At 61.1% G+C, this 24319-nt stretch overlaps 3 protein-coding genes across 5 annotated transcripts in view; 1 reads left to right on the plus strand and 2 right to left on the minus strand.

Moving 5' to 3' along the window:
- Positions 1-2731, minus strand: part of PLEC (plectin) — a 56078-nt gene extending 53347 nt beyond the window's left edge. For all 3 annotated transcript variants that reach the window (XM_043602025.1, XM_043602023.1, XM_043602022.1), the window contains exons 1-2: positions 2632-2731; positions 1282-1480 (exon numbers count right to left, since the gene is read on the minus strand). In XM_043602025.1, coding sequence (XP_043457960.1) covers positions 1282-1474 — 193 coding nt within the window. In that variant the 5' untranslated portion in view covers positions 1475-1480; positions 2632-2731. The remainder of the gene's footprint in view (positions 1-1281; positions 1481-2631) is intronic.
- Positions 2732-3332: 601 nt separating this feature from the next.
- On the minus strand, positions 3333-9756 carry PARP10 (poly(ADP-ribose) polymerase family member 10). Its single transcript, XM_043602195.1, is given in 18 exon segments — positions 3333-3520; positions 3523-3591; positions 3594-3684; positions 5418-5439; positions 7015-7219; positions 7222-7424; positions 7586-7625; positions 7628-7648; positions 7769-7890; positions 7892-8016; positions 8130-8296; positions 8299-8430; positions 8433-8506; positions 8508-8745; positions 8822-8934; positions 8936-9073; positions 9158-9531; positions 9718-9756. Coding segments are annotated over 18 exon segments (2361 nt in total).
- A 2278-nt stretch (positions 9757-12034) lies between these two features.
- Positions 12035-15817, plus strand: GRINA (glutamate ionotropic receptor NMDA type subunit associated protein 1). The gene is made up of 7 exons (XM_043602049.1): positions 12035-12626; positions 13604-13961; positions 14055-14167; positions 14236-14436; positions 14556-14684; positions 14853-14996; positions 15096-15817. The coding sequence occupies exons 2-7, from the start codon at positions 13628-13630 to the stop codon at positions 15243-15245; spliced, it is 1071 nt and encodes a 356-aa protein (XP_043457984.1). The 5' UTR covers positions 12035-12626; positions 13604-13627; the 3' UTR covers positions 15246-15817.
- The last annotated feature ends 8502 nt before the right edge of the window (positions 15818-24319 follow it).

Consider the following 24319-nt stretch of genomic DNA (forward strand, 5'->3'; position numbering starts at 1 on the left):
CTCCGCCCTCCCGCCGCGAGGCTGAGGACTTGGTGTCTTCGAGGTAAAAAGAGCCCCCAGGACGAAACATGTAAGTATGAAAGGGCTGAAATAGGCGATTTGCGGAGGAAAGAAAACAAAACGTTTGGTAAAAACAGAAGACAAATTCTTTCCCGCCCCTGAAATGGGCACAGACCCGGTCGCCCGGGGGGACAACGGTCCGGGTGGGGCGCCCCTGGCAGTCCTGCACCCCAGCCTTCAGGGCTGCTACCCCGTGACCAGAATCGGTCACGGTGATCCGTCCTAGCACAAAGGTCGTGCGCGAGGGTCGCGCCCTGCGGCCCTGACGGCAGCACAGCTCCTGGCAGGGACTGCTGAAGTCCCCCCCTCCCCCAGGGCAGGGCTGACCCGGAGGAAGGTCCAGGCCTGAGAAGGACATCCACGATTTGCTGTCCAGTGGGGAAAAATCCTTCAAATCCGTATGTGACGCTTGAAGCCTGGCGGGTCCTGCGCCCGCACCCACTGTCCTGGGGCATCTCCCTGACCTCTGGCCTGTGTCTCCACCCACAACCCCTCACGGCCCCCAGTCCCATCCTTGCCCCACGGATGGCCTTCCAGGCCTGTCCCCACCGGCCTCAGGGTGCCCTCCGGGCCTCCTGCAGGGGCCAGCCGTCCCATCCAGGTGCCTTCATCATCGTTCTGTCCGCAAAGAGGAAGGGGGTCAGAGCTGCAGCCACTGTCGGGGAGACCCTCAGCTGGCTCCTCCCTCTCCCAGCACATCCTGCCTGATGGCCGCCAGCCCTGGGTCACCCACTCCCCAGCCGCCCGCCCGCACTCTCAGGGGCCTCGACTGGGCCTTTCCCACCCGCCTGCCCCGAGCAGCAGCTGCTGGAGGGCGAGGCAGGACCCCGAATCCCCCCGGGGGGCTGCAACGCTAGCCAACCGGGCGGCCCCTCCTCTCCCGCTCCTGTGTGCTTCCACGCACCGCCAGCGGTAGCAGACCAAGGGGCCCGGAAGATGGCTCTGCCCGCAGGAGCCCAAGAAGGTGTCAGGGCATCCGGGCCCTGGCTCCTTGCGAGGCCAATGATGGCACCCCTGCGGCGGTCGCCACCTCAGGCCTCCTGCAGCTGACAAGAGGGTGCCAGCAGGTGGCGCTGTGCTGCCCGCGATCACCTGCCACAGACCGGGGGCCCTCGGACCAGCTCCCCCTCTCTCAGCGCCCGCAGGTAGCGCGCGGCAACAGCTCAGTCAACAAGCCAGGGTTAATGTCCGAATCGGACGGACGAGGCCGCTCGGCGTTACCTGCAATGCGGATGACTGCCCGCTCAGCAGGGTCCAAGACACTCCCATTGCCCCCGGAGCCACCTCCACCTCGCCGGGTCCTCTGCGTTTTCCCCAGGTTCCAGGGCAGTGTGTCCCCGGGGCTGGGCGAGCTGCTGCTGCCTCCGCTGGCATCCTCGGCCACTGCCCGCACCTCGTGGTCCTCGGCCGACATGGCCTCCTGGAGAGGGAGCGGGAGGGGTCACCCTCTGTGTTTAGGCGGATACCGCACACTAACCGGCCGCTCCGTTAACCTAGACATTGACCGCACCCTTTCCACCCTCACTCCTCCTTGTCCCGCTTCACCCACATACTGACCGCCCCCCTCATCCCAGACATTGACAACTCTCTGCTCCCACCCACAACTGGCCTCCATCCGACCAGCTCACCTCTGGGACACCCACACAAAGACACCCCTCCTCCAACACTGACCTCACTCCCTTGTCTCTCACCAGGACACTGGCACCTACACACTGTCACCCAGGGGCTCATCCCACCACTCAGACACTAGCGTCCACTGGCTCCCACCCGAACCTGGAAGTCCCCTCTACACCTCCGATCAGCAGGCAAGCCGGACCATCAGGACCGCACTCCCTTCCCTCTGCCAGCCGTCAGGGAAGGACCCCGGCCCCGGCCCCTGGTCGCTGGCGCTGTACCTCCAAGCTCCAAGCTTCAGCCTCCAGCACCCCCATCGTCCTTCCCCGCCCCCAGCCCCGTGCCGTCCCACCTCGGTCTCCGCAGTGAAGGCCTATAAATATCTGGAGCCGCAGCGGCGTGGGCCGCAGGAGCCCGGCCTCCCCTCCGGCAGCCCGCCCAGCGCCTCATGCACGCCCGCACCGCCGGCTGCCGGAGCACACGCACACCCACGCGTGCCCGCTGCTCTGCTCCCGGTCCCCGGAGCGCTGGCGTGCGGGAGGTGAATGGGGCTCTGTCCCGGAGGGTGGAGTGCAGTGGGGGCACAATGTGGGCTCTGTGCCTCCGCCCTTGGGCTCAGGGCTGGGGAGGAGACGGCGGGCACCGAGCTGGGGGCCACCCGCCCCGCCCCCCACAGGCTGCTCTCCGGCACCTCTGCCGCTCCCCCTACCCCACCCCGCCGCCCCGGCCCCCCGCTGCCGGCCGCGCCTCCCCGGCAGCCTTTCCTGCCCACACTCGGGGCACCGCCCGTCCAGTTCCGCAGTCTGGGGCGCGCAGAGGTGGTGTCACCCCGAGGGAGGATGGGCCGCGACGCAGCCCCAGTTCCGCGACGCCTGCTCCCGCAGAGCACCCCCCCAATCCCACCCCGCAGCTCCCGCACCCTGCGCGCCTCTCCATCCCGGCCCCGGTCCTACGTGCCTGGTGGCTCAGCTCGGCTAGGCTCGGCCGCCGCAGCCCGACTGCTGGGCCAGGAGAGCCGCGGAGGCTGTGCGGGCGGGGCGAGCCCGGAGCCCCGCCCCGGTCCCTGCCGAGCGCCGCCCGTGCGGTGGCAGCGCCCGAGCGCGCTCGGGGCCGGGGCCTCACCGAGGCTGGGACGCGCGTCCGGCTCGGAGGGCAGCGCCGGAGCAGCGCTCGCCCCTCCCTCCAGGCGCAGCCCTCCCCGTGCGTACTGGGCGGGCCGGTCGGCAAGGAGACGTTGTTGGAGAGCGTGCGTGACACTAAGGCGACGTGGGGTCGCAGGGGTGCGAGCCGGGTCGCGCCTTGGCCCGTCGCCCAGGGCCGCCTCGAAGGAGCCACGGACGCTGCCCCTCGGCCCTCGCCTCCAGCCGCGCCGAGGTCCCTCGCCCCCCCAAGCGGGGGGCGGGGGTGACCTGGAGCTCCCGAAGGCCCCGCCGCCTGGTTTCACAAACACGTTTATTCAAACAACGGAGTTGCGTTCGGCCTAGGTCGGGCCGGGGTGGGCGGTGTCGAGCTGGCCCACCCTCCTCCCGGGCTCTGCTGACCCCTGGCGGCTGGGTCGGCCTCAAGCGGGGACACAGCCCTGGCCCTCCGTGCCGGCACCCACCTGTCCACGCACAGCAGCCGGAGGCAGGGGCGCCCCCAGGGGCAGCGGAGGCAGCCTAGGGGCCAGCAGGGCTGTGCGCCGCGGGGAGCCGGGCGCCAGGGACTGCTGGGCCGAGCGAGGAGGGGGCCCTAGGGTTAGGTGGCTGGAGAGTGGCCCAAGAGCCCAGCCGGGTCCCCTGGGGGAGCCTGGTGTGAAAGGTGACCAAGATCCCGGGCCGGTGGAGGCAGCCCAGGAGCAAGTGCCAGGGGCCCGCAGAGGGGGCACCCGCAGGCCTCAACGGCCCTGCCTGTCGTCACCTGCCAGCAAGAGTGCCCGAATCCCACCTTGTGGCCGTCGGCGTTGGGGGGCCAGTAGCCGTCCTGAAGCGGCAGGGAGGGGCACCCTGCTCCCCTGCCCAAAGAGCGTGCCTGTGAGAGGAGGGGGGGACAGCTGAGGGCCAGGGTCGCCAGGCATCAGCAGAGCCCGCGTCCCCGCTGCCCTGTCTCACTGTCTCACTGTCGAGGCTGCAGTAGCTACAGCCTGAGCACAGATGTCAGCTCAAGGACTGCCCACGCCATGTGACAGGTACAGGACCCGCTCAACCGGCCGCCTCTCACAGACCGCCGCAGCCGGTGCCACACGCGCTCCACCTGCTGGGAAGCCAGTCAGAGCCAGGCTCTCCGGAGAGCCTCCTGCCCTACCTGCTGGGCCACCCCAACAAAAGTGGAGAAATCAAGAGCCTTCTCTTGGTGGAGCCAGGGTCGAGGGAGACCACGCGGCTCCAATCATGCTGTGTCCGGCTGCGGAGGCCAGGCAGACATTGGCTGCCCGGGTGGGGCCCCGAGGCCTGCGGGTGGGCAAACCCAAGCACCCACCAGAACCCGGCACCCACATCCGGGCCCCCTGCAGAGAAAAGCTAGGCTAGGCGCCCACTGCTCACAGGATTTCCCTTGGAACACCGAGGCCTGTCCTGGACCTCTCGGCACTGGGAAGACCGCTGTCCGCCATGGGGGGCCAGTTCAGGGGCCCAGACAGAGCTTCTGAAGAAATTCTGACTCACCTCTTCAGGGGGGTGCAAAAGAATATCACATCCGTGAAACAAGACTGACTTCTGTGAAAAGGAAATAGTCTGAAAACACGGAGAATGGAATGTCTGAGTTGAGTCCAGGGGGGAGACCGGGTGACGAGATCAGGAAGTAGAGTCGGGGGGCGTGACTCGGAGCCAGCGGTGGGGGCCCCGTGGGGACAGGGCGGCCCGCACAGGGGTCTAAGGCCTGCACAACCGGGCCTCTGCGAGAAAACGGGGCACAGGTGGCGGCCAGCAAGTGAGGGCATGCGGGGAGGAGTTTCCCTATGCTGAAGGCGGCGTCTGCCGGTGGAGAGGATCCACGAAGGGCCGAGAAAGACACATCCCCGGCACCTACCTGCTGGGGAACCTTCAACTTTTTTTTTTTTTTTGCAAGTCACACTTTGTCTTTTTTTTTTTAATGTTTATTTATTTTAGACAGAGACAGACAGAGTGCTAGTGGGGGAGGGGGGGAGAGAGAGAGAGAGAGAGAGAGAGAGAGAGAATCCGAAGGAGGCTCCAGGATCTGAGCGGTCAGCACAGAGCCCGACACGGGGCTCGATCTCACGAACCATGAGATCATGACCTGAGCCAAAGTCAGACGCTTAACCGACTGAGTCACCCAGGCGCCCCGACTTTCAAAGCAAAAGAAAACTTCGCCAGTCTCCAGACACACACACACCCAAAGTCTACATGCAAACGGGACAAAAATCTTGGGAAAAAATCCACATCCTTGTCACAAAACTGCTTGATGCTAAGAGACCACAAGTGGATTTTTGTTTAGCTTTCCAAAAAACAAACTGTTTAAGAGCAAAGAAAAAGAGTACTGTCTTTCAAAGATCTGAAGGAAACACTTTGACCCTGAATGCCATAGCCAGCGATGCTACAGACGGCGGGAGGGAACGAACACAGTTTCGGGTACACGAGAACTCGCGGCACATACTCAACTTCACAGGAAGGTCTCAAACACCCGGCAACTGTCATTTGTGGGGGGAGTTATTCCAATATCAACTGATAGATGCAAATGACCTGTAACGGTAAAAGGCAAAATAGATTTAAGAGTCTAGGATATTTACTACCCATCCAAGGAGTTACCTCTACTAAGCAGGTGAAGAATCTGCAGGAAGGGAACAAGGGGGTGCCAGGCAGCCGAACACAACCCAGAAAACAGGAAGAAAGTAAAAAAAAAAAAAAAAATTAAGTGCCGCGAGTCCTTGAGCCCTAGAGTTATTCTTTCATGCAACACAGCTGTAACAACTAGAATTTCAGTTCCCTGTTGCCCCTGTGGTTTAACGGTGAATATTTTTTCATTATCGCTCTCTGTCCATCACCGTACGGCCCAAACACAGAGCCTCGTGATGGCTGTAGACAGAAGATGACGCCGGTCAGCCTTGGTGACATCATAAAAGTAACGTACCTGACCAGATTGTGATGGAAGAGGCAAGGGGAGACCCGGGAGGGGAAGGAAGCCCACTGTCCTCGTCCTCCGTGGAGGAAGTTCGAGTGTACCATGTAAAGTCACAGAGGCGCTCCCTGGCAGAGTCATGTGCGTGTGAGGAACTGAACCCACAGAGGAGGAAGGGGTGAGGGCAGCGGGGCCTCCGCTTTTAGAGTGCTAAGTCCAGACCTGGAGGGAAAGCACTTCACCCAGTTACAGTGCTCACCTGCAGGAGAGCGGTGGGGCCGGCGGTGGCGCGTGTCTGGGCCACGTCGGGGGAGGGCCACAGCTTTGTGCCTCAGTGACGAGCCGGGCTCCACAGTCCCCTCCCGCGTGCCTGTCTGCGGGCCGTGAGCGCTCGACCTGCCCGTCCCTGCCCTCACCTTGCGGCCACCCTTCGTCCTGCTGCTTGTCAGCTCGGGGCGCTGGTTCCCCACCGGTGGCTCCCGGTCTTTGAGGCACACCCACGCTCAGAGTTTCCACATCTAGGCAAGTAAAAATACTGCAGCGAGCCCTGTTTTTGCTGGGGCAGACGCTGTGGCAGGCAGAAGATCCCAGAACGGCGCCGGGCACGTTGTCTGTGAGATGAGCAATCCTCACGGTAGCCGCGAGATGGCGTCACCACCCCATGCTTCAGACCAGGAACCCGGCAGGGAGAGGCCTGTCCTTCACCTTCGGCTGTAATCAGCAAAATGGGTCCCCGGGCTCAGGCCTGTCAGATCCTGCCCCCCCACCCCCCCACCTAGACTGTGAAAACCTTCTGGGCAGGAACCAGGGCTCAGGAGCCCCATGCTGCCTCGTCCCCCAACCCCGACACAGGCAAGAGTGTCAGCCCGCAGGCTCTGCCAGGCTAAAGTGGTGGCCATGACCCAGGAGGTCACGAGGCCGGCCAGACGGAGCGTGGACCTGACCAGTCGACGCGCACCCTGCCATGAGCAGCATCCGGGGGGCAGGGAAGACACTCCAGCCCGTCCAAGGGCCCCTTCAGCCTCTGCTGTGGTGCTGACGCCCGGAAAGGAAGGGGTTCCGGGCCACGGCTAGAGCACTGGACCCTGATGGCCGGCCCACCCCACCCTCCCCCATCCGGGGCACAGCCTCACGGCGGGGGGGGGCCCGAAGCTGTCAAGAGGAAGGCCAAACCCTGACTGCAGGCCAGCCCGCAGCGCTGTGTCCCAATACCATGGAGGACGGCGCGGTCACCGTCAAGGGCAGTGCTCACACCACGGCACCGCTCCAGACGGGGTCTAGCTCTACAGGCGACATGCCCCCCAGGACCCCGCCATCTCCTCCCGGAGGCATACCTCTAACGCCCCTAGTGCTCCCTCCGGCTTACCCACATCCTGCTCAAAGGCCACACGCGCCACCAGCCAGGCCTGGCCACCAGTGCCCCCCACCTGGGAGCCCATCTTCTGCCTCCAACACAGGGGATCCAGCAAGGAGAGGGCCAGGGCCCACTGCGGCACACGGCGTCCTCCTGCTGGGCCGCCCGGCCTCGAAGCTCCAGGGACCGCTCGCGGCCAGCACGCCTCCGCTGGCAGCCGCGAAGGCCCCTCCCGGCCCTGGGTGCAGACTCCCCCTCAGGCTTCTCTGTCCCCAGCTCTGGAGGCGGCCAGCCCTCCCCATCGGGGTCCTCCAGGGTGGCCATCAGCCCTCGGACCTCCTCTGGGTCAGTGGCCAAGCCCAGCCAGGGTGCGGCTGCAGGAAAGGATAATTCAAGTGAAAGGTGGAGAGAACGTTGCGGGCGCAGGGCCACAAAACGGGTGCGGGCGTAGGGCAAGGTAGATGGTGAGGTCGACAAAGGGCCATGGGATGTGCTGGGGTCCCCAGTGTCATGCTCCCCCAGTCACTGCCTGTACTGTCTGGGGCCACAGGGTGTGGGAGTGGCCAGAGGGGGCCTGGAAACTGGGTCCACCTTTCAGGAGGGAATGTCAGGGCCCAAAGGCACCCACCCCGCCCAGGCCCCTGAGCAAGAGTGGGGGAGACACCTGGGGCTGTGATGAAGGAGAGGGGAGGGGCAGGGTGGCCTCTGTCTCTACCTCTTCGGGGTCTGTGTCCAGGGCAGCCCTGGCCAGACGCTCTGTCCCAAAGACACATTGGAACTGAGCCCCCGGCCCGGAAGCGCTGCTCTGGGTCTGGGCCACCCAGGAGCCTGGCCCTGCTCTGGGCCTTCAGGCTCAGCACGTGACAGACACTGCCCCCTAGCGGACTTTGCAGAAACTACTCCGCCCCCTGGCATGGGGCCAGGGCTCCCCAGAGCTGTAGGACCATGGTAGGAGGGGAGCGGTTTGCAGGCTCAGGGCACCGGAAAGGTATCCGGAGCCTCCAGTGGGAGGAGAGCCAAAGGTGAGGAATGCTCCTAGGACACTCACCCGAAAGCCCATCAGATCTGGCCCTCCCACCGGGAAGACAGCAACACGTCCCAGGCCGGCAAGAAGGTCCTCGTGGTCAAGTTGTATGAAAGGCATGGTTCCTGGCTCCAGGGACAGCGCCATACCCACCAGCACCCCCACTCCGGTGGCCCCGCAGGCCTCAGGCTCACCCACCCCACATGCTCCAGAGACCCTGGGGCAATCTCCATGGGGCCCGCTGGGCCTGGAGACCCCACAGACCCCGGGCTCATCAGCCCTGCCTCCTCTGAAGAGCCCACTGGCCCCAGGCTCACCAGCCCCCATGTCCCAGTGACCCCACGAGCCCTGAGCTGACTGGCCCAGCCTTTCCAAGAGACCCTATAGGACCTGTCTGCAGAAAGGCTCCTTCCTACCTGTGCTGGTGCCTCCTCAGAGCCCAGGGTCACCGTCCCTGCACCCTTCAGTGCCCTTGCTGGCCCTCTGGCCTCCAGGACAGCATGCTCAGTGGCCCCAGGCTCCAACTCGACCGGGCAGTCCCCTCCACTGGTGTCCTTGGCAAGATTCTCAGGCTCATGGGGGAGGAGGCTCAGCTCTGATTCCTGCAGCCAGTGGTCCTGGTGTAGAACCGCTTGGGCCACTTGGGGGAAAGGCGAGGACAGAGGGCCATCGCGGTGTGAGGGATAGGGAGGGGTAGGCCACTCAGTCTACCTAGCCCCACTCCCCCTGCCAGTGCTGGAAGGAGACAGTGGTGTCCAGGAGCCCCCTGCCACCGCAACACACACTTTCCAGGTACAGCTCCAGCAGCAGCAGGTGCGGGGAGGATGCCCCCTCACACACACACAGCTCAGGCCTGGGGCACCCAGGCCAGGGACAGACACCTCAGCCCCCTAAGGCCTGGGGCCCGGGCCGGGGTCCGGGCCTGTTCCCCCAGGACGCGGACCTCTATGGGGGAGGGTGCAAGTCGGCTCAGAGCATCTCCCCAACAGGCACCCCCACCCCAGTCCTGCCTCTCCCCTCCCCCCGCCCCCCCCCCCCCCCCCCCGAAGGGCAGGAGCAGTTGGGCCAGGACCCGGTCTGGTCCGGGGCTGTCCAGGGCATGAAAGGGATGCTCTGGGTGCCCCGTGGCACGCAGCAGGGTCTGGCTCTGCGGCTCCAGGTGCTGGGGTGCACAGCAGAGGGCAAGGGAACACGGCGGCACCACGGAGCATGCGCCCCTCCTAGGCCCAGACCCTCGCTGCATCCTCGCTGGGGCGGAGAGGGGCGTCGGGCCGGCAGCCCGCAGCCGGCAGAGGGCGCTCAGGCTGCCCCTTCCGCCTGCCCCCTCACCTGCCGGCTCCTGAAAAGTGCCAAAGCCCCCTCGGCCGGGTCTCCGCCAGCTCCGCACAGGGGTCCCCCCCGTCCCCCACCCCCAGCATCGGCTTCTCTAAGCAGAGCACGAGCGCGTCGGCCGCGATATCAGGGGGCAGCCCGCGGAGCTCCGCTGCTGCCCGCCACCCCTCCCCCCACCCCTCCCCTCCCTGTGACCACCACTGCCTCCCCCCACCCCACCCCTGTCCCCGCATCCCTGGGGCCTGACCCGGCGGGAAGGGCAGTGGCGCCACAGTCCCACCCTGCTCCTTCCAGCCCCTTCCAGGACCCTCAGCAGCATTGTCTGGCGTGCCCCCGCCCCCTGTCACGTTGTGTGTTTGAAGCGGGGAATCTCACACTCCCCAGCCCCTGAGCTGCCCCAGCCCCTGCCTTCAGACAGGACTCCTGAGTCTGCTCTGCAGGCAGAAGGCCTGGGGCAGGAAAACAAAAGTGAAACTGCCGGAGAGAAGGGAGAGGGGGCTGGGGACCGCCTCCCAGGTGTTTCTCTTCCTCCAGGCAGGCCCCTCCTGTAGGACCCTTCCCCCCAGCTCCTGTGCCTGCAAAGAGCCCCTGGCTGACCAGGAGGTGTGGCCAGGTCTGACCCCTCAGCTCAGCCCACTAGCCCCATCTGTCCCAACGCAGCTCACAGGCTGGTGGGGCGTGGGGAGTGGCCCCTGGGGGTCCTCTACTCCCACTGGCCTCTCCCTGTGAACCTCAAAATGGCCAATCACTCTCCCTACTCAGTGCAACTGGGGGTCTTGAGTCATTGCCTCCCACTCAGGGACCTCAAGCTCAGTGTCACTTTCCCCTTGGGTGGCCAGGCCTGCTCCTGGCTGAGGCTGGCTGGCACCTCTCTCCAGAAATCTTCGCAGACCCCACTGCTCAGCCCTCAGACCTAGCAGGTGACTAGGCCTCACGCCTCAGGAGTGGAGGCGAGCGGCTCCTGTCCTCGGCCGCAAGTCCTCTGCCCCTCCCAGCACAGCCACGCTCTGCGTCCTCTGCTCGCCTTCCTGTGGCTCTCCCGTCTGTGCACCTGCCGGTCCTCCCATCCGACTCCATCACTGCCCTCGTCGTCATCATGGCTAACCTAGAAGGGGCAGGCGCTTTGCTGACACGGCTGGCTGCAGGGGAAATGGAGGGACAGACAGGGCCCAAGGCAGTGCCGGGCCTCACCCAGGCTGCACCCTTAGATCCACACCCACTCTTGCCCCCACCCCCACCCCCGGCCCATCTGCTTTCAGCCTCTCAGAGTTGTTCCCATGACTGCTCTCCATCTCCTACCTCCCGTCTACCCCTCAGCACCTGCTACTCCCCCAGGGGGCTGAGGACCTGCCCAGCCTGCACCTCAAGTTGCACACCGAGCGTCCCTGGCCTGTGCCTCCATCGTCGCTTCCCCAGATCCCTGCCCTAACCTCTTAATCTCCCTCTGCCACTCCTGCACGCCCCACTATCCATCCCCGACAGAGAGGGCAGGGTGAGCCTCGTAAAGCGGCACAACAGCCGCCACGGCTTGAGTCACTCACAGCAAAAGCCGAAGTCCAGGCCCTGCCTGACCAGGCCCCAGTGCCCCCTCTGTCGCCATCCCCCATCCTCTTCTTCCAAGGCAGCAGATCACGCCTACCTCAGCACCCATGCACGGGCCCTGCCCTCTGCCTGGATGGGCCTCTCCCACCCGACCCCCACCCCCATGACTCCCCTACCCCACCCTTATTGTTAGATTTAACCTGAACCTCAAGTCTCTAAGGACCTCTGACTTGCATAGGCCCCATCCAAGGCCCTGACTTCAACTTCATATGGGTCATTTTTTAATTCTTTTTCTCAGATTGGGCCCCTCAAATTGTATGAGCTTCTGGTTCTACAGAACCTGAATCTATCCCTGCCTGCTCTATATTTTCCCTTCTCGTAGAACTCATCACCTCCTAACGTACCATGTAACCTACCTACTACACGAGTCCCTGACGGAGAGGGTCTGCCACTGGCAGCAATGTACTGGGGTAGCTCAGATCATTACGCTTTCAGGAATTCTTGTGAACAAGCTGATAAACCGGTGGTAGCTTGGAATCAACCGTGATGGGTGTGTTTGTGACATTAGCACGTGCAAAAGTTTGAGATCAGGGCTTCCCCTGCTAGCTGCGGGTCTCAAACTTTGAACCAGCACACCATGCGTACAGGAGAGAACATCTTCCGGGCCATTGCGGGTCTGGGAGAGGCCAACCGTGGTACAGGAAGGTCCCCAGGCACTGCTGCAGAAATCGTCCATGGCTGTGGCAGTCAGCACATCGTCAAGAGGACCGCTGAAGCTAAGGGAAGACGCTGACTTGGCCTCCAGTCCTGGCAATGAAGCAGAGCTAAGAATGCCACCTTTACAACCTAAAGACGTGATGAAGACAGGAAGGATAAAAGGCGCAGGACCCCACTGGAAATAGTACTCAATGGTTGCTAGAGAGGATGGAGCAGTTAAGCCATCAGGCCTCTGGGTTTGGGATAGACTCGGACGAAAGGGCAAGGGAAAAGAGAAAGCGATGTTTTAAGACCAAGGAGGCATAGAGAGTCCTTGGCAGACTCTGCATATGCCAGATTTAGGAGGACATTTCCCAACTCCCTGAGCCGAATCGGCCAGACCAGGCCTTTGTCTGTAGGGTCTCAGCCCTCACGGCCCAAGCCTACCCTTAGGAGGGACGCAGGGCGCAGGCCTTGGGACCCGGAAAGGAGCCAGTAAGGCGGCCACAGTGGGTAGGATCCAACCGGGAAAAGCCCGGCCCTCCCTGCAGAGCGCCGCCCGCAGCCCGGCTCCACCGCCCCCAGGCCCCGCCCCGGCCTGAGGCCCCGCCCTGTCGCGAGGCTCCGAAGCACCTCCCGAGCCGCAGGCCCCGCCCCGCGCGCCCGACCCCGCCCCGTCACAAAGCCCGGCGATCTTCCAAGCCGCAGACCCCGCCCCGTCACAAGGCCCCGCAGCTGCGTCTCCGGGCCGCAGGCTCCGCCCCGCACCCTCGGCCCCACCCCCGGCCCCGCCCCGTCACAAGGCCCCGCAGCGTCTCCCGAGTCGCAGGCGCAGGCCCAGCCGAGCCGGCCGCCGAGCGGGTGCTGGTGTGGGTGCGGGCGCAGCCGCCATCGACCGCGCGGTCGCGCACCGGACACCGTGCGCACCGTTCCGGAGGCGCCCCGCGAGTGGTGAGTCCCTGGCCCGAGCGCGGCGGAGTGGCTACCCTCTCGGCCGCCGGGCCGGCCGCCCCCGCGCGGGCCCTGCGCAGCCGAGCGGCGCCGCCGAGGGTCAGTCGGTAGGTCCCGCCGGGGCGCACGGCCCGCTCGGGCCGGGCGCGGCGGCGGCGGCGGCGGCGGGCGGCAGGGGGCGGGGGCGGCAGCGACGGGACCCCGCGTCCCGAGCGCACCCCCACCCCCGACCGGGCCGCCGGGCCCACCCGCCCTGGGTGCGGGCTCCGAGGCCGCCGCCCCCACCCGCCTAGCCGTCTCGCCTGCTTTGTTCCCCCGCACGCCCTCTGGTCGCTTCCATCCCCCACACACCCCCGCACCCCGCTGTTCCTGGCGTACCCTCCTGGCAGGCACCCCGGCAAGCGGATCCGGGCCTGCTGCCCCCACCTGGGGAGCGAGGGACGGTCGGGCCTGCCTTTGGACAAGGGTCAGGGCTCTCGCTGCTCACAGATGGCCTGGGGATTTCCTGGGATAGAAATAGCCGCCGGCTCTGGCCCCTTAAAGCTGCTTAAGGGGCGGGTTGCGAAGGGGAGGGTCCGGGCACACCCCCACACGTCCCTGACCGCGCCCCCAGCCCCGACCCGGGCTGAGCTCTGACCCAGGAGACGCGAGCAGCGGTGATAAACCTCCTCCAGTTGCTTCTAAGAAACAACCGAAGCCAAAAATCCCGAAGCCGACGAAGTCATCATCTTATCTGTCCCCTCCTCCACTTTTGGGGTCGTCTCAGAGCGGCCCCTGTGAGGCCCCGCGCCCAGCTGCCCAGTCCCCACTGGCTCTCCAGATCCTTCTGCTCAGGCTGGGCTGCCAGTGGCCCTGGGGGCAAAAGTCATGAGTGCCCCCCTTTGTGTCCTGGTTCCCTGCAGCAGGTGGGGCGGGGCGGCGGTGGCTGGTTCCGGGGACTTGTCACCGCAGGGCTGACTTCTCTCTCTCTCCTCTAGGGGGAGACCACAGAACCTGAGGCCATGCCCCATGAAAAGAGTTTCTTGGTGTCTGGGGACAGCTATCCTCCCCCCAATCCTGGATATCCTGGGGGACCCCAGCCCTCCATGCCTCCCTACCCGGGGGCCCCTTACCCACAGCCCCCTTTCCAGCCTTCCCCATATGGCCAGCCAGGGTATCCCCAGGGCCCCAGCCCCTACCCTCAAGGGGGCTACCCTCAGGGCCCCTACCCCCAAGGAGGCTACCCTCAGGGCCCCTACCCTCAAGGGGGCTACCCGCAGGGGCCATATCCGCAGAGCCCCTTTCCCCCCAACCCCTACGGACAACCACAGGCCTTCCCGGCACAGGACCCTGGCTGTGAGTAGTGGGGCGGAAGCCGGGGGGGGGGGGGGGAGGCAGGGGCTCCAGGTGCCCTCCAGTGGCACTGACCCAGCCCATCCTGGTCCTCAGCACCTCAGCGTGGAAACTATCATGAAGAGGGTCCCCCGTCCTACTACGACAACCAGGACTTTCCTGCCACCAACTGGGATGACAAGAGCATCCGCCAGGCCTTCATCCGGAAGGTGGGCAGAAGAGGCCGGGGAGGGCGGGGGCCGCGCTGGGCGGGGCTCTGAGCTGGCTCCCTCCCCAGGTGTTCCTGGTGCTGACCCTGCAGCTGTCCGTGACGCTGTCCACTGTGGCCGTGTTCACCTTTGTCGGGGAGGTGAAGGGCTTCGTCCGGGAGAACGTGTGGACGTACTATGTGTCCTATGCAGTCTTCTTCGTCTCCCTCATCGTCCTCAGCTGCTGCGGAGACTTCCGGCGGAAGCACCCCTGGAACCTGGTTGCACTGGTAACCCCGCCCCTGCCCCGCCCCCACGTTCTGGGGTGGGGGTGGGGGCTCCCGCCAGAGGAGGATGGGGGTGGGGGGTTGGAAGCGGCTCCCCAACCCAAGGCTCCCTGTCCCCACAGTCCATCCTGACCGTCAGCCTGTCCTACATGGTGGGGATGATCGCCAGCTTCTACAACACTGAGGCGGTCATCATGGCCGTGGGCATCACGACAACCGTCTGCTTCACGGTGGTCATCTTCTCCATGCAGGTGAGGGGCCCCCCGAAGGCAGGGCTGCGGAGGGCCCAGAGGCCTCCCAGGGGCCCCGGCACCCAGAGCCTCGCCCCCCACCCCACCCCACCCCGGCCCGCAGACCCGCTAGGACTTCGCCTCGCGCATGGGCGTGCACCCAGAGCCCCCCCTCCCCCCTGCCCGCAGACCCGCTACGACTTCACCTCGTGCATGGGCGTGCTCCTGGTGAGCATGGTGGTGCTGGTCATCTTTGCCATCCTCTGCATTTTCATCCGGAACCGCATCCTGGAGATCGTGTACGCCTCGCTGGGCGCCCTGCTCTTCACCTGCGTGAGTCGAGGCGGTGGGCGGCCCCCGGGAGGGGGGGCTGGGGGGGTTGCGCAGCGTGCAGGCTTGTCCCTCAACAGCACCCGTTGCCGTCGCCTGCAGTTCCTGGCAGTGGACACCCAGCTGCTGCTGGGGAACAAGCAGCTGTCCCTGAGCCCGGAGGAGTACGTGTTTGCCGCGCTGAACCTGTACACGGACATCATCAACATCTTCCTGTACATCCTCACCATCATCGGCCGCGCCAAGGAGTAGCCCGCGCCGGGGCCCCGCTCAGGTGGCCTGGATGGCCTGGACCCTGCCCCTGGTATGGCAGTGCCATCATACCTCCCCTCTCTCTCTCTGGGCACCGCCTGGGAGTGAGGGGCCCCCCCTCCGACCCTCCTGTGTGTATACTGCAGATACTTCTGTCTGGACCCACCGTGGCCAGCATGGCCCCTTCTAGCCCTCCGGCCCGCCACAGGGCAGCGGGGCCAGGTCTCCATGCCTCCTCCTGCCCACTCACTGTTGCATGAGCCCTGTCTGCCAGCCCACCCCAGGGTCTGGGGGCGACACCAGGTCCCAGGGGAGAGGGGTGAAGCCAGGAGGTGCGGGTGCACGTCTCCCCTCCGGTTCCAGCCCCCCCCCCCCATGCCTGGCATAGAGAACCCTCTCCCTCCCCTCCCCTCCCCCGCCCCGGAGCGCTGCCCTCTGGGGGCCTGAGGGCTGAGGATCTTGTCCCTGTGCTGAGCCCTGAGGGCAGAGAGATTGAGAGTATTTCAGGGGAGGAGGGCGCCTTCCTCTCGTCTTGCTGTCTTTAAAATTCCAATAAACGGGACCTTCTGCTCTCTGCCTTCCTGTCACTGGCACGGCCGCCTCTGTGGGTGGCAGAAGCTCTCAGCATCACCAGGGAGAGGGAGGAGCAGGTCGGCCTGCTGGGAGGGGAGGTCAAGGACAGAACAGCAGCCAACCCTTCTCCACCTGCACCCCACCCACCACCTCCCCAGCCGCATCATAAGGTCTAGGCCTAAGACTCGCACGGGAAACTGAAGGCCTCTTGAGGTTAAGCATGGGGCCAGGGGATGGTGACTTTGCCCTGCACTCCTGGGAACCGCACAACAGACGAAGGGCTTGCGAGACCCTCACCATCCAGCCCTGAGCCCGGGAGCAGCACAGGCCACTGACAGAGCAGGCCCATGGTGCCCCTCACAGTCCGGCTCTGCCAGGCCCCAGCGTGCCCACCAGTGCCCGGGCCTGCCTCAGTCAGAGGCCGTGCACCTCCCCATGCCGTCCCCATGAGACACCTGCAGCCCGGAGCCCCTGGCGGAAAGCTGGACAAAGACTAGGGGCTTGGCCAGTGGGGTCCCTCGGCCTGCCTCTTGCACCTTCTTCTGGCCTCGCCTCAGTCCCAGCTTGTTCTGGGTACCCCACCCCCACTCTTGCTCCCTCACTTCCGGGCCCTCGCCCACCCTAGCTCCAGGCTGCGCATCCAGAGGCCGGACAGCTGTCCCTGTCCTCACGCCCCGAAAGAGGGGCTCCTGCACGGCCCAGGGCCCGGCTCCCTCAGAGGAGCCCCCTGCCCTGAGATCACCACGGCCTTCCCCCTGCAGGGCCCTCCCATCCAGCCTGGCTTGAGAACCCTCTCCTGGGGCCCCTCCGCCCGCCAGCCCCCCGCCCATTAACCCAGTCCTTTAACCGGCCCAGCAGCCCAGCGTCTGTGAAGGGACCCCCGCACCGCAAGGTGTCTGCAGGCACCTCGACTGGGGCCTGAACCGAGTACGTTCTCCCCGCCAACCTGCTGCTGTGTCGTCGTTGCCAATGGTCTCCACCCCGGCCACCCAGGCCAGAGCCACAGCTGCCCTCTGTCCTCTCCCTACCCACCTTCCCCTGCCAGGGAAGGCCTCCCCATGCTTACCTGTGGGCTCACACCCACCAGCCCTCTGCCGGCCAGGTGTATTTCCAAAACCCCCGATCGTACCGCCTGCCTGCTTGAAACCCTCTGATGGTCACCAGTGGGATGAGGTGCACCCTCCTTGCCCAGCACACAGGCCCTGCCATCTGCCCGCTGGCTGCCCAGCTGGCCTCCCCGTCCCCTCGCCGCCGCTCAACCCCCAGGCCTGACCTTGCACGGCCTAAGCCCCAGGCAGGCCCCGCTTCCCCGGGGCAAGGCTGTGCACCGCGGGGCCCCTCCTGGAGTCCACGGCGGCTTCATGTGACACCGTGCTCCTCTGTCACTCTGCCAGGCAGGCAGCACGGCTCCCCTCTGTCGCCTCCCCTCGGCTGCGGGCTCCTTGAGCAGGTGCCCCGCCCTACCCGGGGCTCTAAGCATGCAGGGACCCGCTCAGTGCTCGCTCACAGACCCATCAGGGATTCGTGCCGAGGAAGAAACACAGGGTGCTCACATGGTGAAGGAGAATATCGGTTGAGGTGAACGAAAGTCCGGAATAATGGCCAAGCGTAACATGCAGGGACAGTGTTTTCTCAAGGAGCTGGAGGAGCACACGCCCGGCTCCCCCAGGACGGCCAGGGTTTGGAGGTGCGGGGCCGGACGAGGGCCAGCAGCAAGTCCCTGCTTCCTTACGCCCTCCCCACGTCACCCAGAAGGGCCAGCCCCCCTCATAGGTCCTTTCTAGCACCACTCCTGTGACCCCGCAGCTACCTGGGGTCTGAGGTCCCCTCGCCGCACTGAGCCATAAGCTGGGCCTGTGCACGTGCAGCCGTGTCCAGTGAGCTTCCACCCAAGGGCACGGTCATGGCCAACTATACTAAGGCCAAAGAAGGCTAATTTATTCTCCAACCGAAATGTCTATTTACGCAGGTCAGCGTTAAATCCATTCTCGTTCCAGAGATGAACAGACACAGTGCGCGCCTCCGTCACGCTCCTCGCCGAGCAACACGGCCAGTGGCCGTGCAGAGCCTCGCGGAGAGGCCGACATAGGACCCCGGCTCTCTAACGCCCGGGGCCAGCACCCGGTGCAGGCCCAGGCACACCACAGGCGTCAGCCGTAGGATGAATGCATGAACTTTACGTGGCGCTGGCCGCCCCAGGACCGGGGACAGAGACAGACTTGGCTTTCAGGACTTTGGCTCAGCTTCAGCGTCAGTGGGAAGGCTTTTCAGGAGGGCAGATGGCAAAACTGACAGCCCGCAAGAACGCACTGAGGCACATCTGGGACGACCGCATGGAAGAAAGGGGGGAGCGTGCAGAGTCACGGGTGGTCAGGGCCAGGTGCGGACAACCGAGGAAAGAAGGCTCTGGAGTCTGGAGTCTACCCTGTGGGCGGCGAGGAAGCACTTCCTCCAGTGAAGGGGCCGGCAGCGGTTTGAGTGGAGGCAGGACGCTGAGTGCGGGCCCGCGGGGAAGGCGCAGGGCGGGGGCAGAGGAGGCACTGAGGGGAGGCCCGACCCGAGAAGCTTGGCCTCTTCCGCCTGCAGAACATTCTGTCTCTTGACTGTTTTCGCTCGGTCTCGGGCGTGTGGGGCCCTGGAGACCTTCTAGCGTGTCCAAAATGCAGATCCCTCTCCCTACGACTTCTCAGCTCCCGCCTTCAGCCCTGAAGGCGCCTGTTCCCCCAGGGGTCTTCACCCCTCCGACCCCCTTTGTGACACCATCCACATCCTCCGAAATGGCAACCTCCGCGCCCTTAGGTCCTCGTGTGGCAATGTCTCCTTCCAGTCTGTGCTCCTTCACCCCGCCCTGGCCTGCGTTCCTGTGGCCCGGCCAGCTCCCGGTCCGGGGAGGACGCTAGCATGGGTTCAAATCCTCTCCACCCTGGGGCGTCTGGGTGGCTCAGTCGGTTACGTGTCCGACTTCGGCTCAGGTCATGATCTCGTGGTTCGTGGGTTCGAGCCCCGCATCGGGCTCTGTGCTGGCAGCTCGGAGCCTGGAGCCTGCTTCGGATTCTGTCTCTCTCTCTCTCTCTCATAAATAAACATTAAAAAAATTTAAAAAAAATCCTCTCCACCCCCATTGCCGTCACGACCCGTGGCATTTCTCCTATCTCCACCCTTCTCCCGAGTTGAGGCCACAACCCCACCCGTCTTTAGCACTGCAGACGGTGATAAGCCCCCTTACATGCCTTCAAGGGACTTCCAGTCCAGATCTGGGGTCTCAACTCCCACTCTTAACACACAGGACTACTGGATAAAATACTTTTATAGTTTTAAGTACACATCGCTGAACAGCAATGCAAGAAACAAATGTGAGGAGAGACCACCTCAGCTGTGAGGGAAGAGTTACAGCCACGGGACTTGGAGAGGTCGTGCTAAAAAATATAAGACTTAGCATCCAGGACCCACGAGGGAAAGAGGCTTGGTGAGACCCCAGGCTTTTGACCGAAAGCCTGGAGGGTTCCAGCTGGGGGACTAAAGCACAGACCCTTAACCAGAACCACACCCAGGCTGGATTCAGCTCTGTCCCTAGTGGTTGAAAGTAATCAGCTCCATTCTGTCTGCCTGGTAAGGAGATGACATCATCCGGAGCCTCTACAGGGTTTTTTTTTTTTTTTAACACACAAAGGCTGTCATTTAATTAAAAATTACTAGGCGTTTCAAAAGACCACATGACTATTTTTCCAAGAGGAAAAATAAGATACAGAAATAGACCTGGGGGTGACTCAAAGATGGGAGGTAGGAAAAAAGGGGGAGCTTTCAAATAAATATGATTAATACGTTAAGAAAAATTGGAGGGGGCAGTAGAGAAACACGGACGAGAATATGGAGAATTGGAATCTATGTAAAGAATCAAACTGAACGGAGGACTACAATTAGGTGAAACTAAAAATTCAGTAGCTGCATTTAAGACCAGATGAGACAAGTCAGAAGAAAGGATTACTGAGCCCAGAGGTCAATAGAAGACATCCCAACTCCCAAAGAGAGAGAAGGGGCGGACAGAGAAAATGTAGACATGTGCTTCTGCTATGGGGCAGGAGGCTGCAAGGTAGGTGCGGTTCTGGAAGGAAAAGAGAGAGCGGAAAAGGGACGTCTGAAGAGATAATGCCTGAAAAACTTCCAAAACCAGTGACACATCAACCTGCAATCTACCAAAACTGACACAAAAGCGTTATGCTGACCTCGTAAAGTTCCCCAGGTTCTGTTAGGAGCCCATGATCATGCGCTGAAACGCGTCTTTCCAAAACTCACACGTTGAAGTCTAAGCCCGAGCGCTCGCTGTGTGTTCTTGTCTGGAAATCCCGTCACAGCAGGTGGAATGAGTTAGGACAAGGTCACACCGGAGTAAGGCGGGCCCCTAATCCAGTGTGCTTGCCGCCCTTATGAAAAGGGGAAACTTGGGCACAGGGGCCTTCTCCTTCTCTGGCCCCTGCCTGAGAGGAGCTGTCACTGTGTCTGCCCATCTGCCACAAGCGACAGCGGGACTGCCCCAGCTTCCTGACTGGGAGACACAGGCAGACGCTCAGGGCCAAACCCCAGAATCTGAAGGCTGAAACCCCTTGTGCTACAGGACTGTGAGCGTGGGGCCAGGGCCGATGGCCAAGGTGTCCCGGTGCTCGGGAGGCAGAGATCTAGCCGGCGGGGCCAGCCACCTCTCGCGTGCAGCCCACCGTCACAAGAATCCCGGACCACCTCAGCAGCGGCTGGCACACAATCTACGAGTGTCACTGATTTGTGGTGGACGCCACCTTAGGAGCACCGCCACCCCAGGGCCACCGCCACCCCAGGGCCACCGCCACCCCAGGGCCGTCTCCACTCTGTGCAGCCAGAGGCCTGTGATGGTAAAGAGTTCCTGGCACCCCTACCCAAAACAATAAAGATGTCAGGTGACTTCTCAAAAACAAAAACAAAAATATCATACTGAAGGCTCTAGCAAGTATGATAAGGCAAGAAAAAAGGGCACGTTTATTTATTGCAGCACGACCACGTAAACAGGAAATCCTCTGAAATCTACCAAAAAGACGACTAGAACAAACAAATGAGTTTGACGAGATCATAGTACACAAGGTCAACAATAAAAGAGTCACGCGGGGCTCCTGGGGGGCTCAGTCAGTGAAGCGTCTGAGTCTTGATTTTGGCTGAGGTCATGATCTCGCGGTTCGTGGGCTCTGTGCTGACAGTGTGGAGTCTGCTTGGGATTCTCTCTCTCCCTCTGTCTCTGCCTCTCTAAATTAATTACCTAAAAGTCATATACGTATTAGGACCACAAGCCAAGGAAGGCATGTGGCCTCCAGAACCAGCAAAGAACAAGGAAACAAATTCTCCCGAGATCCTCTGAAAACAAACACGGTGCTACCTACACCTGGTTTTTAACCCATCGAGACTTATCAGACTTCTCGTCTACGGAACCGTAAGATAGTAAAGGTGTGTCGTATAAATAAATTCTCATATTGCTCAAAACGTTATGTAATTGTTCACTGCTATGAACGTGAAATTGTAAAACTCTATATACGTATGTGTTAACTATATATACATTTAAAAAATCCATCAAGTGCTTAGGGACTATGGCAGAGGCTCCCTAAGACCACTCTCAGGTTTGTTGATTCGCTAGGACTCACAGGACTTAGCATCTACTCCAACTCACCATTAGGATTTATTAAAGAGAAGTACTACAAAGCAAAATCAGCAAGGAAAAGAACTCATGTGGCAAAATCTGAAGGAAGTCAAGTGCAAGCGTTCAAGGGTCTCCTCCCTGCGGAGTCACACAAGGTGAACCTAATTCGTTGACCAAGGAGCTGTGATCACATGTGTGAAATGTCATCGATCAAGGATGCTCACTGCAGACTCAGCGCCCAAGGTTTTTATAGGGGCTGATCACATAGGCCCCCTCTGCCCGTGTTCTGTAGCAACCCCCAGACTCTCAGAAGGAAACCAGACGCTCGGCAGAAGCCATGTCGTTTGAACGAACAGCTCAGGCACAGTTCCTTCAGCCTATCGGTTCTGGGAATTGTGGGAATCCTCCTGACATCAAGCTGCTAGATGAGAAGCAAGGGCCAGCTTTGCAGAAAGACCTTTCTCTGGGGTGTGGTCTCAGGTCTTTTCTACACAGTAATACATTTTAAAAGATACGTGCAATCCACGTCCACTGAAAACGGCAAACATTGCTGAGAGGTATTTTTACAGACCTAAACAGAGAAATTTACATTCATAGATCAGAAGACTTAGGGTGTCAAGAGGTCAATTCTCTACAGATTGATATAGAAATCCAACACAATCAAAATCAAAATCAAAATCCCAGGGGGTTTTATTGTAGAAATTGACAAACGTCTTAAGAGTTAAATGGAGATGCAAAAGATGCAGAAAAGTCAAAACAGTTTTGAAAAAAGAACAAAGTTGGAGAAGCTATTCCACCTGGTTTCGTGACTTACTGTGAAGTGACAATAATCATAAGGAGGACACAGGTGAGTGGAACAGAATAGAGGATCCAGAAAGAGACGTACACGTATTTTTTTAAACAAATGGTTCCATCTGATGGAACCAGCAGATACCACTAGGAAAGAATCTCGATCCTTACCTTACATCACACACAAAACTTAACTTGAAATGGCTCGTAGACCCAAATATAAAAGCTAAATTTATATATTAAAAAAACCCTTCTAGATGAAAACACAGGTGAATCTCTTCACGACCCTAGAATAAGCAAATTTCTTAGATTTAAGACGCAAAAAGCATGAACCACTAAAAAAATCTTTGCTAAAAGCTTTTACTCTCTAAAAGACACTGCTGAGGAGGGGCACTGGACGGCTCGGTCAGATAAACGTCCGACTTCGGCTCAGGTCATGATCTCACGGTTCGTGGGTTCGAGCCCCGCATCAGGCTCTGTGCCGACAGCTCAGAGCCTGGATCCTGCTTCGGATTCTGTGTCTCCCTCTCTCTCTGCCCCTCCCCTGCTCACGCTCCGTCTCTCTGTGTCTCTCAAAAACGAATAAATGTTAAAAAAAATTTGTAAAAGACACTGCTGAGGAAATGAAAAGACAAGCCACGACTTGGAGAAAATACGTGCAATGCACGTGTTTGACAAAGGTTTATATCTGGACCACATAGGTGCTTCTGCGATTTCAGAATCAGAAGGCGCGCGACCTAATTTTCAAAAATGGTCAAAAGACTTTAGGAACCTCATAAAAGAAGATACACAAAGGGCCAACAAACACACGCAAATATTTTCAACATCGTTAGGCATCAAGGAAATGCAAGTTAAGCCACAACGAGACACCGGTCCACACCGACCGGTACACCGAAAACAGAAAGATTTACAATAACAAACATCGGCAACGCGGAACGACAAGGGCTGTCATGTGCTGGTGGCAGAAACGTGGAAGGTACGGCCACTTTGGAAAACAATTTGGCGGTTTCTTACCACGCTAAACAGCTATTTACCATACGATCTGGCAACGTCGCTCCTAGGTTTTTACCCAAAGATGTATACACAAATGTTCACGGTGGGCTTCATCCATGAGAGCCAAAAATGGAAATGACTGAAATGTCCATCAAAGGTGAGTGGATAAATTGTGACACAGTCATGTGATGAAACACCACCGAGCCATAAAGAGCAGCGAGCCAGTAATACTAACACAGCCCCGTGAGTGGATCTCAAGATCAGAACGCTGAGCAAGAGACGCCAGACGCAAAAGAATACGCACTGTCTGATTAAAAGACTGTTAGGGGGGCGCCTGGGTGGCTCAGTCGGTTAAGCGTCCGACTTCGGCTCAGGTCATGATCTCACGGTCCGTGAGGTCGAGCCCCGCGTCGGGCTCTGTGCTGACCGCTCAGAGCCTGGAGCCCGTCTCGGATTCTGTGTCTCCCTCTCTCTCTGACCCTGCCCCGTTCATGTTCTGTCTCTCTCTCTCTCTCTCAAAAATAAATCAACGTTTAAAAAAATAAAAAATAATAAAAAAAGAGAAAAGACTGTTAGGGCCAGGGGTTGGAGGCGGGACTTGCCAGGGAAGGGCGCACAAGGGAACTGTTGGCGTCACAGAAATGTTTTATCCCTCGTTGTAGTGGGGGTCACTTGGTACATACACTTGTCAAAACTCATCAGATTGTTTGCTTAAAATGGGTACATGTTATTGCATAAGAATTATACCTCAATAAAGGTGATTTTTCAAATAGGAACGTGGGGGCTCCTGGGTGGCTTAAGTCGGTTGAGCGTCCGACGCTCGGTCTTGGCTCAAGTCACGGTCCCAGGGTCACGGGATCGATCCCCCCCTTAAGATTCTCTCTCTCTCCCTCTGCCCCTCACCCGCCTGTTCTCTCCCTCTGTCTCTCAAATTAAAATATGAACGTGAAAAAAATAAAAAATAAAGTGTGAATGTGGGCAAAAGATTAACAACACCCTTTCCTCTTCGGCTTGACAGTGTGACCTTCGGTGAACTCCCTGCGCACCCCCGGTAATCAGGTAG

Source organism: Prionailurus bengalensis, chromosome F2 (assembly GCF_016509475.1).
Source record: "Prionailurus bengalensis isolate Pbe53 chromosome F2, Fcat_Pben_1.1_paternal_pri, whole genome shotgun sequence".
Taxonomy (NCBI): Eukaryota; Metazoa; Chordata; class Mammalia; order Carnivora; family Felidae; genus Prionailurus; species Prionailurus bengalensis.

What these genes read in the sequence shown, in the direction of transcription:
- GRINA (XM_043602049.1), top strand. Translation starts at nt 13,628, where the DNA reads ATGCCCCATGAAAAGAGTTTCTTGGTGTCTGGGGACAGCTATCCTCCC. An exon ending in CCTGGAACCTGGTTGCACTG is followed by an intron (nt 14,437 to 14,555) that starts GTAACCCCGCCC and finishes CTGTCCCCACAG; the next exon opens with TCCATCCTGACCGTCAGCCT. An exon ending in GCGCCCTGCTCTTCACCTGC is followed by an intron (nt 14,997 to 15,095) that starts GTGAGTCGAGGC and finishes CGTCGCCTGCAG; the next exon opens with TTCCTGGCAGTGGACACCCA.